Below are 16,990 nucleotides of genomic sequence, written 5' to 3'. Positions count from 1 at the left end.
AGCATCTCGCTATCGCAAAGCTCGTTGAAGAGCTTCTTTACTATTTTATTTTAATTTGTTAGGGAATTTACTTTCGATGACTCACCTTTCTCAGATGATGGAAGCTTCGTGAAGCAGTTAGCAGGATTATTCTTTTATACCAGCTATTTATGACAGCGCCGCTCCTCAGAGATCACTACAAAATATGTCCGCCCCTGGTAGCTAAGTGGTCAGTGCGACGGAATGTCATACCTAATGGCCCGGGTTCGATTTCCGGCTGGATTGGAGATTTTCTCCGCTCAGGAACTGGGTGTTGTGTTGTCATTATCATCATCATTTCATCCCCATCGACACGCAAGTCGCCGAAGTGACGTCAAACTCGAAAGACCTGCACCAGGCGAACGGTCTACCCGACAGGAGGCCCTAGCCTCCATTTACAACAACATCGTCAGTGCCTCAAAATCGCAACGAATCCTTAACTGCATATATGATGTCTTACTTCCCAGTACAACGCGTTGGATTTGGTTGCTTTTGCGCTATCTTGGAAGTACTCACGGAACAGTTTTTAAGCCGGCCAGAGTGGCCGAGCGGTTGTAGGTGCTACAGTCTGGAACCGCGCGACCGCTACGGTCGCAGGTTCGAATCCTGCCTCGGGCATGGATGTGTGTGATGTCCTTAGGTTAGTTAGGTTTAAGTAGTTCTAGGTTCTAGGGGACTGATGACCTCAGAAGTTAAGTCCCATAGTGCTCAGAGCCATTTGAACCATTTGAACAGTTTTTAAATCTTGCCACCGTAGCTTACGCGGTCCTAAAACTTTAGATATTTTCAACCCTTTCGAAAATAGATAATATTTTATATTGTTTTCTACAATATCTATAAGGACTCGATGGTGAGTGTTCATCGGAGGTGAGGGCATCATCTGGAGTGCCCCAGGGAAGTGTGGTAGGTCCGCTGTTGTTTTCTGTCTACATAAATGATCTTTTGGATAGGGTGGATAGCAATGTGCGGCTGTTTGCTGATGATGCTGCGGTGTACGGGAAGGTGCCGTCGTTGAGTGACTGTAGGAGGATACAAGATGACTTGGACAGGATTTGTGACTGGTGTAAAGAATGGCAACTAACTCTAAATATAGATGAATGTAAATTAATGCAGATGAATAGGAAAAAGAATCCCGTAATGTTTGAATACTCCATTAGTAGTGTGGCGCTTGACACAGTCACGCCGATTAAATATTTGGGCGTAACATTGCAGATCGATATGAAGTGGGACAAGCATGTAATGGCAGTTGTGGGGAAGGCGGATAGTCGTCTTCGGTTCATTGGTAGAATTTTGGGAAGATGTGGTTCATCTGTAAAGGAGACCGCTTATAAAACACTAATACGACCTATTCTTGAGTACCGCTAGAGCGTTTGGGATCCCTATCTGGTCGGATTGAGGGAGGACATAGAAGCAATTCAGAGGCGGGCTGCTAGATTTGTTACTGGTAAGTTTGATCATCACGCGAGTGTTACGGAAATGCTTCGGGAACTCGGGTGGGAGTCTCTGGAGGAAAGGAGGCGTTCTTTTCGTGAATCGCTGCTGAGGAAATTTAGAGAACCAGCATTGGAGGCTGACTGCAGTACAATATTACTGCCGCAAACTTATATTTCGCGGAAAGACCACAAAGATAAGCTAAGAGAGATTAGGGCTCGTACAGAGGCATATAGGCAGTCATTTTTCCTTCGTTCTGTTTGGGAGTGGAACAGGGAGAGAAGATGCTAGTTGTGGTACGAGGTACCCTCCGCCACGCACCGTATGGTGGATTGCGGAGTATGTATGTAGATGTAGACTAAATTTAAATTGTGCCTTGCATAATGTACAAATGTATTGATTTCGCTGTGTACGCAGTTGTTTACGCCAGTCACTATAGATGCTCCTCCATAACCTTGAAAGCGACATTTATTCAGGTCTAGTCCCTTTCAGTTTACAGATTTAATAAATTGATGTTCGAGTCCTAATGCAGATTGCTTATCGACGTGGGTAAACGAAGTAAGTGATTCGCAAATCTTTTTCTCTGAAGAATCCCGAAAATCATATTTGAATATTTTAACTTAGTGAAATAGTCAGTTAACCCACCTTGTGGGTTGTGCTCTCATATCCATGGACACAGAAAGTTACGATCAAATGGTGGCTAAAATCAGAGGAACAATAGAAGATATACATCCGGGCATCCGTCCTCATTCGTGATGACTGGGTGTTGTGTGATGTCCTCAGGTTAGTTAGGTTTAAGTAGTTCTAAGTTCTAGGGGACCGATGACCATAGATGTTAAGTCCCATAGTGCTCAGAGCCATTTGAACCATCCGTCCTCATTAACGATTTCATTGTTGGTACAGCATTTCCACGCGAGCCGTGTTGGTCTTCGTCAGATATAAGCGGTGAAAGTAGACGTACTTAGTATTCGGACCCCAATCCGTTTGAAAAACACTCAGTCGAGGTGGATTCTGTTTCCAACCAGCTGACGTCATGCGCAGTAATTTCTGCCCTTATTTCTGTATTAGTAAATTTGGAAATTTGTGGTAAGGTTCTATGGAACCAAACTGCTGAGCTGGTCGGTCCCTAGGCACATTTTCTTTAAGAATTAACTTAATTTATTTTGGATACAGGAACTTAAATAATTTTTTGTCGCTGTCAGAACATTATATTATGTGGCCCTACTATCACGAAGGTGTTTTGTTAAGTCTGGTAAGAAATCAACAGATTGTTGAGAAAGACCAGACTTCTCAAAGCAATATACCTCGTTTGCCAACGCTTAGTCAAGTAAATTTAATTTTTTTCGCCTCATGGGAAAGGTATTTTTGACTCAGTATCATTCCTTCCCATTAATCTATTTTTTTTTAAACGCTAAGCGAGTGGAAAGAAATTACAAGGCGCAACATTAGGGAAAATAGTCGACGAGAAATCAATTCCAATCATATCTGATGCAGTTTCATGATTGTGGTTGATGCAGTGGGGTTGCAAGTTTTTATGGGTGTAGGGCATTTTATTGTCGCCTTAACTTGGTCGTTTTGCAATGAGCTCCTGTCTCAGGCGATTCCACAATGAACGTAATAACTTTCAGTTACATTAAATTTTTTTCCTAATAACCTGTTGAGATTACACCCGGGAATTCCAAGAAGCAGGAATGTGTTACTGTTCCTGGCAACAACATATTCTTTTTCCTCTCCGATACTCTCTCAGCATTCTTTATTCGTTACGTTTACTTTTGTTTGTGCTCCTGAATATGTTGGATTTACGTCTTAAGTAACCTTAAGAGTCATTACAAAGCGTCCTGCAGGTACCACCTACAGATTGACAGAGTCTACGATGAAAAGTCTTTTAGCACAGATTTCTGGTCGAATCTCAACAATTGTGAGAACCATCTCGTTTTTCCGTACACATCTCCTTCGGTTTACTATACAAATTAACAGACATTTATTTTTCTTTCTTCCATTGATATATAGTCAGCTTTTTCGATTATTTCCTGTGTGTCTTGCTTAGCTATCCGACTGACCCGAGTTTCAAGTTTCGTTCTTGTGGAACATAAATAGTCCGAGAAATCAGTGTGGAGTCATGGACGTATCCCACTTCGTTCTATTTTGCAAATTCTCAAAGGAAAACGAATAGGCTCGCTTTTATCTGTCTTCTAGGCCATATGTCACACTGACCGTTTCAAATTCCAACCCAGCTGTTTCAAGCTTTCCAAAAGTGCTTTACAAAATAATCGCGAACATACTGACAAGCTTTAGCAAAATTTTCTGCTGTTTCATATTGATAGTTAAACATAACTCACAAGCGTTTCAGTTGCTATTCGTTTCACTCATGTCGACCGCTAGTGAAATTGTCTATAAAACAGAGTTGCTTCGTTCTTCTGCTTTTATTGGAGCAGCGGAAGAATTGCACTTTCTCAAGGCAGAATCCTTTCAGAAAACATGTTGGTCGTTGAGCCAACACGAACACAAAAATAGGCTTTCAAACAAAAATTACCTCAATAGATAGTTTCCTTGGCACCATTATTTTATCTTCTCTCCATCGTCTTTACCGCTACTGAGGGCTTTGTTTATGATCGAGTTTCTACAGTATGTAACAATTTCTAGATTTGTTCACTGAAAAACAAAAAGCAATGTTGCTAGCGTCTTTGAGAGAAACTACGATCGAACTGTCATCCATAGCCGAGGAAGTGGATGACGCTCAGCTGAATGAGGCCTACATGCAAATGAAATGGTTCATTTCTTACATTATGGATCTACTGTGACCGGTATACTACAATCAGAAGTAATCAGAAGTTTTTGTTTCAGATTTGATCGTCTTCTTCAGTACTTTTGAAAATACTGGGACAAATTTTCTCCCACTTTTCTAAACAAATTAGTTCTAATGTGGCGGCCTTGCGCTGTTCCTGAATATTTCTTTACGTTTCACAAAAAAAAAAAAGAAAAAAATGCCAGACGGATTATATTTGTGTATGAATTATACTACTTAAATTTATCAGCTTTTTTTCTTTCCACAGTGAGATTGAAGTCTTCATGTCAGCGGTTCGCTGGATAATGTTCGACTGGGAAAATCGAGAAAGCGAAGTAGTTGAAGTGATGCGGTGTATACGGTTTGGTCTGATACCGCCATGGCAGTTAGTTGATATCCGGCGAAATCCAAAGAATCCAGAATTTATAGAAATAACATCCAATGCCGAAGTCCAGCAAATGGTGGAGAGCGGCTTAGAGTTAGTCTCAGTTTATTTTACTTTTAACGTTGTTGTAAACCTCGTCCACCTTCAGTAAGAATTTGTTACAATCTAAGTTTTTTTCATACGAATGAAACCTACCGAATATGCTTTTGGTATTGTAATGTTATATAAACTTCTGAATCTAACGCACCTTTTTGTCATACGTTATTATATACTTTTGTTGTGTCTGTTAGAGGTTTCACATACACAAACGATGTTTTAGATACGCAATCGTGAAGTACTGGTACGGCAATAATATTGATGAATTTAATCGCTGGTGTTCAAAGCTCGGCCTGGATGCACCATGTCCTCGGAACTGGATTGGTGATGATAAGGTAGGTAATTTACGAGGAAAAATTATTTCAGCATGTGGCGTAATGTAAACAGGTGTTGTCAGATGCCTCCGTTTACAGAACTATGCAACGTACCAAGAGTTTCTGCAAGACCTTGAACTGTACCGCCGCAACGCTCTGGAAGGGCGTTCTGCAGAGACAGGGCATCCATCTGCAGCGAGAACTCCACGCCAGGAGGCGGCATCAGCACCTGCCAGTCGGCCAGATGGAGCAAACCAGGCAAAGGATTATGTAAGCTGATATCACAATCAATTCGTTTAATATGATGTACCATGTAGCGTCATACGGCACAACTAACACATCACAATGTGTACAGATTTTTGTATTCGCTCAGTAGTATTCAGGATAAACGATTGCTTCAAAAGAGGAAGCTACACGAGTTGAAAGTGACACAGATCTGCTTTGAGTCACGTCAGCCATCATAGAAAACGACGAGAGCGGATAAAATTAGACTGCGCTAGTCGCATATGGCCCAGTTTCGAGCGCTTCGCTTGGACAGCAAAGCTTTCGTTGATGTGTTACTAACTTATTAGAAACCGCCACTTGCTGAATACGAGAAGGAGGTGAGCAAAGTGGAGCAGTGAGTCGGTCTCTGTGGCTGAGCGTTTCTGGGCGCTTCAGTCCGAAACTGCGCGACTGCTACGGTCGCAGGTTCGAATCCTGCCTCGGGCATGGATGAGTGTGATGTCGTTAGGTTAGTTAGGTTTAAGTAGTTCTAAGTTCTAGGGAATTGATGACCTCAGACATTAAGTCACATATTGCTCAGAGCCATTTGAACCATTTTAGATCAGTTACTGATAAGATCTCCTCAGGTACCTGGAGCCATACTCTCTATACAGCTTCCCATGACTGTTGAAGGCTGCGTAGTGGTGCATTCTCACGCTGAACTAGATGGCTTAGATGGTTCCACAGAGGTTCAGTTGGATGAAGATCCTGAGAACTTGGTAGTTACGGAAGTACACGGTAGCCTTTATTTTCCTTTTCCATCTGTCTTTGGAATGGACTCCTGTTGTAATGTGGGAAGCACATTATGCTGCCGAAAGATAACATGCTCCTCAAACAAGGATCTGGACTAAATCAATATGTTGCTGACTTTGTTTCCATCTGTAATTTATCAGCGATACTGATGACTGAACTCCGTGACTGATGTTTAAATTACGAAAAGAAATAAAGCTATCAGCCACTTTTTATAGAATTCTATTGACGTCAATACGCGTTTTAGGTTTTCACGCATCTTCAGTTGGCGTAACTCATTCTTCATCATTACTGTGTTTATGTTGACTGCATTTTCAACGCTACATTTGACTTTTACTTTCAATCTTGTAACTCTTTGTTCTGCCATACAAAAAGTGAAGCACCCAGAAGATGAGGCGGAAACGAAATGAAACTTCATGGGTTGAGAGCATATGTAATGTTGCTTCTTTGATCACAAAATCGAGTAGAATTCCCAGATAACTTGGCAGTATGAGCCCACTCATCAGTACGACTTTGCACCGCATCTGACCTGGATGCATGCGCTTATTCGGTTGATGAGTGTGTCATAAACCCATTGTATCCTCTCCTGAGGAAATTTGACCAACAACTTTTGTAAATTGTCCTTGATGTATTGGATACTGGCATTGGAATGGTCTCGACATCCGAAATGGTGCCACATATGTTCTGTCGGGGCCAGATCTGGGATGTTGCTGGCCTTGGGCGTCCCTCAATGTCACGCAGACATTTGATGGAGACTTGTGTCATCTGTGGATATGAGGACGCAGGGTGTCCGTGACATACTACACTCCTGGAAATTGAAATAAGAACACCGTGAATTCATTGTCCCAGGAAGGGGAAACTTTATTGACACATTCCTGGGGTCAGATACATCACATGATCACACTGACAGAACCACAGGCACATAGACACAGGCAACAGAGCATGCACAATGTCGGCACTTGTACAGTGTATATCCACCTTTCGCAGCGATGTAGGCTGCTATTCTCCCATGGAGACGATCGTAGAGATGCTGGATGTAGTCCTGTGGAACGGCTTGCCATGCCATTTCCACCTGGCGCCTCAGTTGGACCAGCGTTCGTGCTGGACGTGCAGACCGCGTGAGACGACGCTTCATCCAGTCCCAAACATGCTCAATGGGGGACAGATCCGGAGATCTTGCTGGCCAGGGTAGTTGACTTACACCTTCTAGAGCACGTTGGGTGGCACGGGATACATGCGGACGTGCATTGTCCTGTTGGAACAGCAAGTTCCCTGGCCGGTCTAGGAATGGTAGAACGATGGGTTCGATGACGGTTTGGATGTACCGTGCACTATTCAGTGTCCCCTCGACGATCACCAGTGGTGTACGGCCAGTGTAGGAGATCGCTCCCCACACCATGATGCCGGGTGTTGGCCCTGTGTGCCTCGGTCGTATGCAGTCCTGATTGTGGCGCTCACCTGCGCGGCGCCAAACACGCATACGACCATCAATGGCACCAAGGCAGAAGCGACTCTCATCGCTGAAGACGACACGTCTCCATTCGTCCCTCCATTCACGCCTGTCGCGACACCACTGGAGGCGGGCTGCACGATGTTGGGGCGTGAGCGGAAGACGGCCTAACGGTGTGCGGGTCCGTAGCCCAGCTTCATGGAGACGGTTGCGAATGGTCCTCGCCGATACCCCAGGAGCAACAGTGTCCCTAATTTGCTGGGAAGTGGCGGTGCGGTCCCCTACGGCACTGCGTAGGATCCTACGGTCTTGGCGTGCATCCGTGCGTCGCTGCGGTCCGGTTCCAGGTCGACGGGCACGTGCACCTTCCGCCGACCACTGGCGACAACATCGATGTGCTGTGGAGTCCTCACGCCCCACGTGTTGAGCAATTCGGCGGTACGTCCACCCGGCCTCCCGCATGCCCACTATACGCCCTCGCTCAAAGTCCGTCAACTGCACATACGGTTCACGTCCACGCTGTCGCGGCATGCTACCAGTGTTAAAGACTGCGATGGAGCTCCGTATGCCACGGCAAACTGGCTGACACTGACGGCGGCGGTGCACAAATGCTGCGCAGCTAGCGCCATTCGACGGCCAACACCGCGGTTCCTGGTGTGTCCGCTGTGCCGTGCGTGTGATCATTGCTTGTACAGCCCTCTCGCAGTGTCCGGAGCAAGTATGGAAGGTCTGACACACCGGTGTCAATGTGTTCTTTTTTCCATTTCCAGGAGTGTATTATGCCATCAGAGTCCCTCAGTCACTATCAGCCATGACCTGAAGTCATACCCAAAGACTCTCCACACTATGACGCCAGCAGTAACACCGCTATGCCTCTCCAAAACATTGGAAGAATAGGGTCCGTCCCTAGGTCAGGGACATACTCGCCGACAATTGTGGCCCAGGTTAGTGAAAACGGCGATTTATCGCTGAACACAGTGCGATGCCATTCATCAGCAGTCCATGTGTCCTGGTCACAGCACCACTATTAATGCAGCAATTTGTATTGTGATGCTAACAGCAGCCTACGCTTCGACGGAATTCCCTAATCTGGATGTTCCTGGTCTCCGACCTATAATGCAGAATGATAGAGTATCGCAAGATGTCCATACTTGTTCTCAAGTGAAACTGCAGTTGTGAAAGGATTATGATATGTTTGGTGCACAGCACGAGGATGCTCCCTTGTGGTGGGCAGACATAGTCGACCAGGACCTTGACGACGAGTAATCCTGCCTAAACGTTCTTTGCAGTCCAGCTCCGGGCCACTGTCACATACAAATGCCCCATAAATCTGGCTGTTGCAAGATTCGACCAGATGGCCAAATGGAGATCCACAATGCAGCCCCTTTCAAACTCTGTCAAATGCTGATAACGCTGTCCCAAACACGTACGTGGCATTTCTGTGTCCTTCACAGAGATCACGCAACATCTGATGCTGTTCAGGCCTACCGGTCCTGATAACAACACTAAACGCGAACAATACTAAAGCAATCGGGCGACAATCCTACCTGTTACAGAGAATTGCAGTTCTACTCATTTACGTACCCGCCAGTGGTGTATACGTTTACAAAGTTACATTCATATCTGGCCATACCTTCCGGGTATTTCAAATTTTTTGTCAGGCAGTGTATGTATCACTTATATACCAATGACGCATAGCATTCGTTATATAACCGATGTCTGAATTATGTATGAATAGCAGTATCTTACAAAGACTTGAATCGTAAATGTGTGAGCTCTAATGGTAAAGGTCATGTGATCTCTCAGACTATCGCTTCCACAATTATATTACACAACGACGACATTCCGTGGCCTCTAAGCTCTCCTTATCTAGGCGTCAGTGACATCTGAAAAATGAAGGAATGTGAAGTATATCAGTCGGGTTTGGTAACATCTTCTAACAAGAAGAAGTATACGTGACACCAAGCAATTTAGAGTTTGCACAAACGACTTTGAGCATCAGATTATTTATGCCAAATTCAAACAAATCTTTCAAAAGTAATAGGAAACTGTCATTCGAAATAACATAGATAACTGCATGGTATGTACAAATACTTCCAACATTAAATTTATTTTTCGTTTTTATTAGTGTATTATACTGTAATGAAACTTTCGCTTTTGAGTGTATCCTTTCTGTCTTTTCAGTGTGGTGTTATGCGATAATATGCACACAGAACAATACCTATGAATTAAAAAAAAACAATTTTTCATGTTCGCAAGATGATGTAATCCAAATGTAATAATAATCTACGTATATAATTATAAATCTATAATAATTTTAGGTACCAGCTTGGATTAATAATCTTTTGTGAAAATAAAGGGAGTAGGAACTGACCATGCTCTCTGTGAAATAATTATCATGACATTCGGTTTATATGGTTTAGGGAGACTGTAGAAAACTTTAAGTCTGGATAACCAAAACGGGATCTGATCCTTGCTCTTGCTGAATGCAAGCACAGTAGATTAACCATTGTGTCAGTTAACTTTGTAGATCTATGTATGGGCTTTCCACATTAGCGGCATTTTAGCTGTCGATCCACAGGTAGCTAGGTTGAATCCTATTTGTGGACGATACTGTTGTTTAAGGGAAAACGTGAACAAATCACCAACCACACACTAATACTTAAAGTTTCGTAAAAACTATTTATGTAAAATTAAACTATTCAAAATAAAAAACTAGGACAATTTCTTAAGATGATAATAGCGAAAATTTACTTAAAAGTGTATACATATTATAAGGTTTGGTTGCTGCAGGATGACAAAGCATGGTACACGGTGGTGAGGACATATCAGGCACCACAGATGCCAATGAGAATCATCTTCTCCATGGCAGCAACGAGGAAGGCGGCAGATTTAGTACATAGAGTGGAATGCACTGATGCATCCACATCAACAGATAATCAAGGGCATCTTCGGTGTCTTGGCAGCTAATACAGAAAGAACGGCGCCTTTCAGGATAGCCGTTCCAGCTGGTGGCAGTCATTGCTCGTGTGGCCCCGACGCTCAGCTCTTCAGCTTGGTGCTTTCTGCAATGCCAGAGGGCTGAAACGAGTTCTTCTGTAAGATTCCCATGTTGTTACAGCACCTTTTACTGCTGTCAGAATGACGTTATGTTCGTTTCTCGGTGAGGTCATATTGCCGAACTGGCGATTCAGAAAGCTCTCTCGATTTATGTGTGGCAATGGTGTCGGTTGAGTATCAGAATATTTGTAATATTGGCTGCCCTGACTGTTTGTCATTCCGGTTACAACACTGGACTCGAGTCTGTCTTGGCTTGGATCAGTGCTGGATGGGGAAAACATCTAAAAAATTTTACATTCGCCCAGTATATTTCCTGTATCACAACAATATACACTGCAGAACTCAGTTAAAGGAGCATTTTTTCGTAACTTGTAACTGTCTCCCATTGCAATGCAGACATTTGATATTTTGCTCAAAGTTGCCTACTACCTTACTCTGTGATAGTGCAAAAGCATGGCGCGCTGCGACGTCACGTTCTGGCTAAGTGACGCTTCAAACAGCGATGTGTTGACGCATGTGAGTGAAAGGCCAGAGCTCAGAAGTTCATGTGAGATGTAAGGTGGGGGGACAGAGTACACACTTCTGCACTGCAACTGGGTCGTCCTCTGTCATTGATCTCTCACTTTGCTCAAAGCCTTTGCTCACACGGCTGAATGGGAAATGGTCGATGACATGCACGGAAGTGATCACCTCACCATCTGGATTCATCTGCCAAATACAGTGGAGCCTGAAAGGGAACTGCTGTGAAGGGTGCTCAGCAGAGCAGACTGGACACTTAATAGAAAGATAACTTAGTTTGAACATAGTGTCAACGTCGAGGCATGGGTGGATTATATTACGAACAGGCCGGCGAAGGTCGTTACCTCTCTCTTATAATCACTCCTTTCTCAGTCATACACGGCCCTGTGCCTCAGAAACGAAGTAGGGGAAATTTTAATAACAAGAATTTGACTGGCAAGTAAAGAGCAGGTAGTGATGTGAAGTTCCTGGCCACAAAAATTAGGAAAAATCGCTACACTCGACATTTGTCGAAAGTATCGACCAATGTGTTCAAAAGATTACACATTTACAAATTATGCAGCTCAACAGCCGCTGTGAAAACGTCAGTAACCAGGGCCATGACAAGCATAAAACATGTTTTCCATAGGGCTTAGACTTAGGCCCCATGTTATTTTTACATCACATAAATGATCTTCCCATAAGCTTATCCACCAAGAGAAACTTTCTCCTTGCTGATAACACTACGTTTCCCATATGTGATACAGACGAACTAGTCTGAACTGCTGTGAATAGAAGCACAGCCCTACTACTCTCATGGCTTAAATTACACAGACTGCAGCTTAATGTAATGAATGCAATCATCCTAAATTTTTACAATACTCAATTAAAATTACAGTGGTACCTCTGTACGAGTCAATAATAACCGTGTTGAGTTCGTAAGTGAAACCAAATTCCGGGGGGTTTCCATTACTAACACACTCACGTGAGAACACCTAAGTGACATGACCAGAAGCAAGCTGAGTGAGGTATGTTTCATGATTAAATCAATCAGAAATGGACTCCGACATCTGTGTACAACTCTCTCTCTTAGTGGATAGTCGGTTACGGAATTATTTTTTGCAGACAAAATGGAGAGTCAGTGAAGTCTTTAAACTCTAGAAGAAAGCAGTCAGAATAATACTGTTCATAAAGGCAAAAAAAGAACGTGCAAATCTCTGTTTAATAAATTGCGCAAAGTATCCCTTCCATCTCAATTTATAGAGGATGCACTGTATTTTACGAAGAAAAGGTCAACAAACTACCGAGAAACTCAGACTGGCATCACTGTGGCATTAGATGGAAAAATCACTGTGGTTGGTTCGCTACTCAACGAAACTATAAATCAAACGTTGTTAAATATTTGGGAATCAAGTTAGACATCTCCCAACACTAATAAGAATATCATAGAACTAGTGACCTCTCATTATCAGCAATAGCATGACTAAATAACATAAGATATATGTCTAATGCACTGGTACGAAAATGTCACAGGTAAAACAAATAATACGTACAGATACGATCTATCTGTTGTGGCATCAACCATTGTTTACATCTTATTAGTCTCGTAGTTATTAGCGATATAAATCTGACAGTATATTGCCTGACTTGAAAATTTTCAAAGTAATTTTTTCGTAGGTTCCGTACCGCAATCGGTAAAAAAGGAACCCTTATAGGATCACTTTTTTGCCTGTCTGTCCGATTTTTCCAACACCCGTTTTCTTAGGAACGAGTATACGTATCAAGCTAAAAAAATGGTTCAAATGGCTCTGAGCACTATGGGACTTAACATCTATGGTCATCAGTCCCCTAGAACTTAGAACTACTTAAACCGAACTAACCTAAGAACAGCACACAACACCCAGCCATCACGAGGCAGAGAAAATCCCTGACCCCGCCGGGAATCGAACCCGGGAACCCGGGCGTGGGAAGCGAGAACGCTACCGCACGACCACGAGTTGCGGGCTATCAAGCTGAAATTTATGTCACATATGAAGATCTACGGTACCTTGGCGATGTAAAAAAGGGTAATGCAATCAAAAGATACGGCCATTTATGTCACATATTTTGATACTTGCAAACAACATATCAAAACCTGCAGGGTATTTCCTCTTGACCTAGAATCATGTAATTTGTTATGGAAGCAAGGTTTTTACACTACAACCAAAGGAAAAAAATCGAAAGTTGTTAAATTGTAATTATACCACACTAAAAATATTTTTTGTAATTTTTTTATCCATCTGCCTGTGTGTTCGTCTGTTAGGACCCCTGTGTCGCTTTGGCGAATCAAGTTCAAATTTATGTCACGTACTAATGTTTGTGGTCCCTTGCCGGCATAAAAATTGTAAGGTTCTAGTCAGTGTAGTGAAAAGTTTCGGTCATTTGTATCACAAATTTTGATACTCGAAAACTCACTTATCAAAACCCGTAAGGTACTTCCCGCTAGTTTACAATCATAAAATTTGGCTAGAAACAAGGTTTCACGGTACAATTAAATGAAAAAATCCTAAAATTGTGAATTTGTAATTATTTCACACAACTTTTTTGTCATTTGTTATCTGACTGTCTGTCTGTACGTCCGCCTGCTAAGCCCTCTATTTCTCTAGACCGGATAGACGCATCAAGTTGAAATTTATGTCACATTCTGATCACTTGTCGATGTAATAAATGTAAGCTTCTCAGTCAATGCAACCAAAAGATACGGCCATTTGTGTCACATATTTTGATACTCGCAACCCTAGTCATCAAAACCTACAGGGTATTTCCCCTTGACCGAGAATCATGAAATTTGTCAAGAGGCATGGTTTCACACTACAAACAAAGAAAAAAATCCGAAAATTGTTAATTTGTAATCATATCACACGAAAAATATTTCTTTTGTCGTTTGATATCCCACTTCAAACTTAAAATTAAAACATTCTCGAAAGTATTTGAATCCCTGGGACCTATATTTTCCCAGTATCAGTGTCGATAACAGGCAAATATCGTAGAGGTTCTTGATTCGCGGAATGGATAAAGTGTGTATACACATAATTAAGTTCCTATGGAATCCTCAGCGTGAGAGCCCTACTCGCACCTGAATAATTTTTTCCACTTTGTTATTGAGAAGCGCGGTGTACTGCTTTATGAAATTGATATACGGCACTGCTCTTCAAATTAAATAAATAAATATGAAACAAATCGAAGAGCTAGGTCCCTTTGCGGATTAGTGTGAAGCGCATCGCTTCCCGTCATCTAACGTCGTATCACGTGCACTGACTTTTCCTGCACCATAACATACACTACTGGCCATTAAAATTGCTACACCACGAAGATGACGTGCTACAGACGCCGAAATGTAACCGACAGGAAGAAGATGCTGTGATATGCAAGTGATTAGCATTTCAGAGCATGCACACAAGGTTGGCGCCGGTGGCGACACCTACAACGTGCTGACATGAGGAAAGTTTCCAACCGATTTCTCATACACAAACAGCAGTTGACCGGCGTTGTCTGGTGAAACGTTGTTGTGATGATTCGTGTAAGGAGGAGAAATGCGTACCATCACGTTTCCAACTTTGATAAAGGTCGAATTGTAGCCTATCGCGACTGCGGTTTATCGTATCGCGACATTGCTGCTCGCGTTGGTCGAGATCCGATAACTAATATGGAATCGGTGGGTTCAGGACCTTCTCCCGTCTTGACACCCTCGTTTAAATCCCTGTCATGGCGCGACAGCAACGTATCCTTTTTAACAACATACGCTCCTTTCCCGCCAACAAAAACCTCTTCCTGCACACCCTTGCCACCCACCGCGTGGATGCCTTTCTCCTCAATGAAACCTTCCTGCAACCCCACCACACAGTCCACACTTCGCCCTACCTCCTCCACCGCTCCGATAATCCCCTCCCGATTGCGCGTGGCGGAGTTGCCATTGGACACCACCGCCAGATCCCCGTTCGGCTCCAACCTCTCCTTCCCGACCCCACCGAACACCTGATCCTTAGTCTCTTCTTCCCTGGCCTTACCGTTACCTGCGCCACCATCTATGTCCGCCCTAACGCCCCTCTTCCCTTCGACTTCCTCTCCCACATTGACCGTACCTTCTCCTCCTACGTGATCGCCGCCGACCTCAACATCCATAGTCGTTCCGCCGCCCAGTTACGGCGGTGGCATCGGTTCCTCTCCTCCCTTCAAGGCGACCTCATTCCCATCCCCCAGCACACCCGTCCCGAATCCAACTCCACTCCTGATGCTATCCTCTCCTCCCCCAACCTCCTTGGCCGCATAACGGTGGATGTCCTGGAACCCATTGGTAGCGACCATCTCCCTGTCCTCCTCACCGTTTCAGACGGTCGTCGCCCTCGCCCCGACCCTCGTACTGATCCTCCCCCTAAGTATGTCCACGACTATTCCCGAGCCGACTGGAATGCCTACCGGGATACCCTTTCCACCCAGGTCGATAGCCACCCTCTCACCTACCACCACCCTGACGATGTCACCCATGCCGCCTCCTTTCCCAGCAGACCTTGTCTGAGGCCGTGGAGGCCCACGTTCCTACTGTCGCCATCCACCCCCACCGTCCTACCTTACCCCCACAGGCCGTTCTCCTCCTCCGTGAATCCCGTCGTCTCTACCGTGCCTTCCTCCGCACGCGTGACCCGGACACACTACGACGCCACCGGCAACTCCAGCGACACGTTCGTAATTTGCTCGCGGCTAAGAAATGCCGGGACTGGCGACAGACATGCACCCGTTTAAATGAAACCCTACCAATCAACTCGTCCAAGTTCTGGTCGGCCTTCCGTCGCCTTACCGGAACTAAACCCTCCCCCTACTATCCTCTTCTCCACGATGATCACCCCTTCCCTGACGCCCTTAGTAAGGCCAATCACTTTGCCTCCTACCTCTCCGATGTTTTCTCCATCCCCGATGATCCCCAGTTCGATTACTCCCTCTTCCCGGATATACGCGATCGAACTGACACCTCTGTCCCTCCCCTCGCTCCTGGTTTCCAGTACTTGGACAACATTACACACACGGAACTCAATGCCCCTATCACTACACAGGATCTCATTGATATACTCCGCACAAAACGCAACACCGCTCCTGGTCACGATCGTGCCACCTACCGTCACCTTCGTGAAGCTCCTGTCTCTTTCCTCTCCACCCTGGCCAGGCTCTACAATGTAGTCCTGTCCACCGGTTACTACCCCGACCTGTGGAAAACCTCCCGTATCCTCATGTTCCTTAAACCTGGCAAACCGCCGTCCGCCGTCTCCTCTTACCGTCCTATCAGCCTTACCTCGGTATTCAGCAAGGTCCTGGAATCTATCCTCACCCGCCGCATCCACCAGCATCTCCGCCAGCACCGCCTCCTTCCCGTCACCCAGTGTGGCTTTCGGCCGTCCTTCTCTTCTGACGATCTTCTCCTTCACCTCACTCATCTCCTTTCCGAACAGCTTAATTCCCGTCGCTCCGCAATCTTCCTCTCCCTCGACCTCGAACGCGCTTATGACCGCGTCTGGCATTCCGGTCTCCTCTTCAAGCTCCAAACCTTTGCCCTTCCCATTAACTACGTCCGTCTGATCGGCTCCTTTCTCTCCCGCCGTCCTTCCTATGTCACCATCCATAACACAGATTCCTACACCTTTTTCCCCTCCGCCGGTGTGCCCCAAGGCTCCGTCCTCTCCCCCCTTCTGTACCTCTTGTACACGGCGGACATGCCGCCGCCGTCACCCCCCGTCCACCTTCTCCAGTTTGCCGATGACACTGCCTTCCTTGCCCTTGCCCCCACCCTGCAACGCTCCCAACGCCTTCTCCAATCCCATCTTGACCGCTTCACTGCTTGGTGCAACCAGTGGTTGCTTAAGGTCAATCCCTCCAAAACCCAGGCGATCATTGTAGGCAAAACCACCCCT

General features: G+C 44.8%; 1 protein-coding gene across 1 annotated transcript in view; it reads left to right on the top strand.

Annotated features, from left to right (window-relative positions):
* LOC126116528 (uncharacterized) overlaps positions 1-16,990 on the top strand; it is a 158,573-nt gene that overhangs the window by 96,904 nt on the left and 44,679 nt on the right. The window contains exons 9-12 of the mRNA XM_049915036.1: positions 4,503-4,712; positions 4,939-5,050; positions 5,129-5,299; positions 10,287-10,388. Of these exons, the coding sequence (XP_049770993.1) occupies positions 4,503-4,712; positions 4,939-5,050; positions 5,129-5,299; positions 10,287-10,388 (595 nt within the window). The remainder of the gene's footprint in view (positions 1-4,502; positions 4,713-4,938; positions 5,051-5,128; positions 5,300-10,286; positions 10,389-16,990) is intronic.

This window comes from Schistocerca cancellata, chromosome 1 (assembly GCF_023864275.1).
Source record: "Schistocerca cancellata isolate TAMUIC-IGC-003103 chromosome 1, iqSchCanc2.1, whole genome shotgun sequence".
Lineage (NCBI taxonomy): Eukaryota > Metazoa > Arthropoda > Insecta > Orthoptera > Acrididae > Schistocerca > Schistocerca cancellata.
The sequence above is the reverse complement of the archived record's forward strand: the minus strand, read 5'-3'. Positions and strand labels throughout refer to the sequence as shown.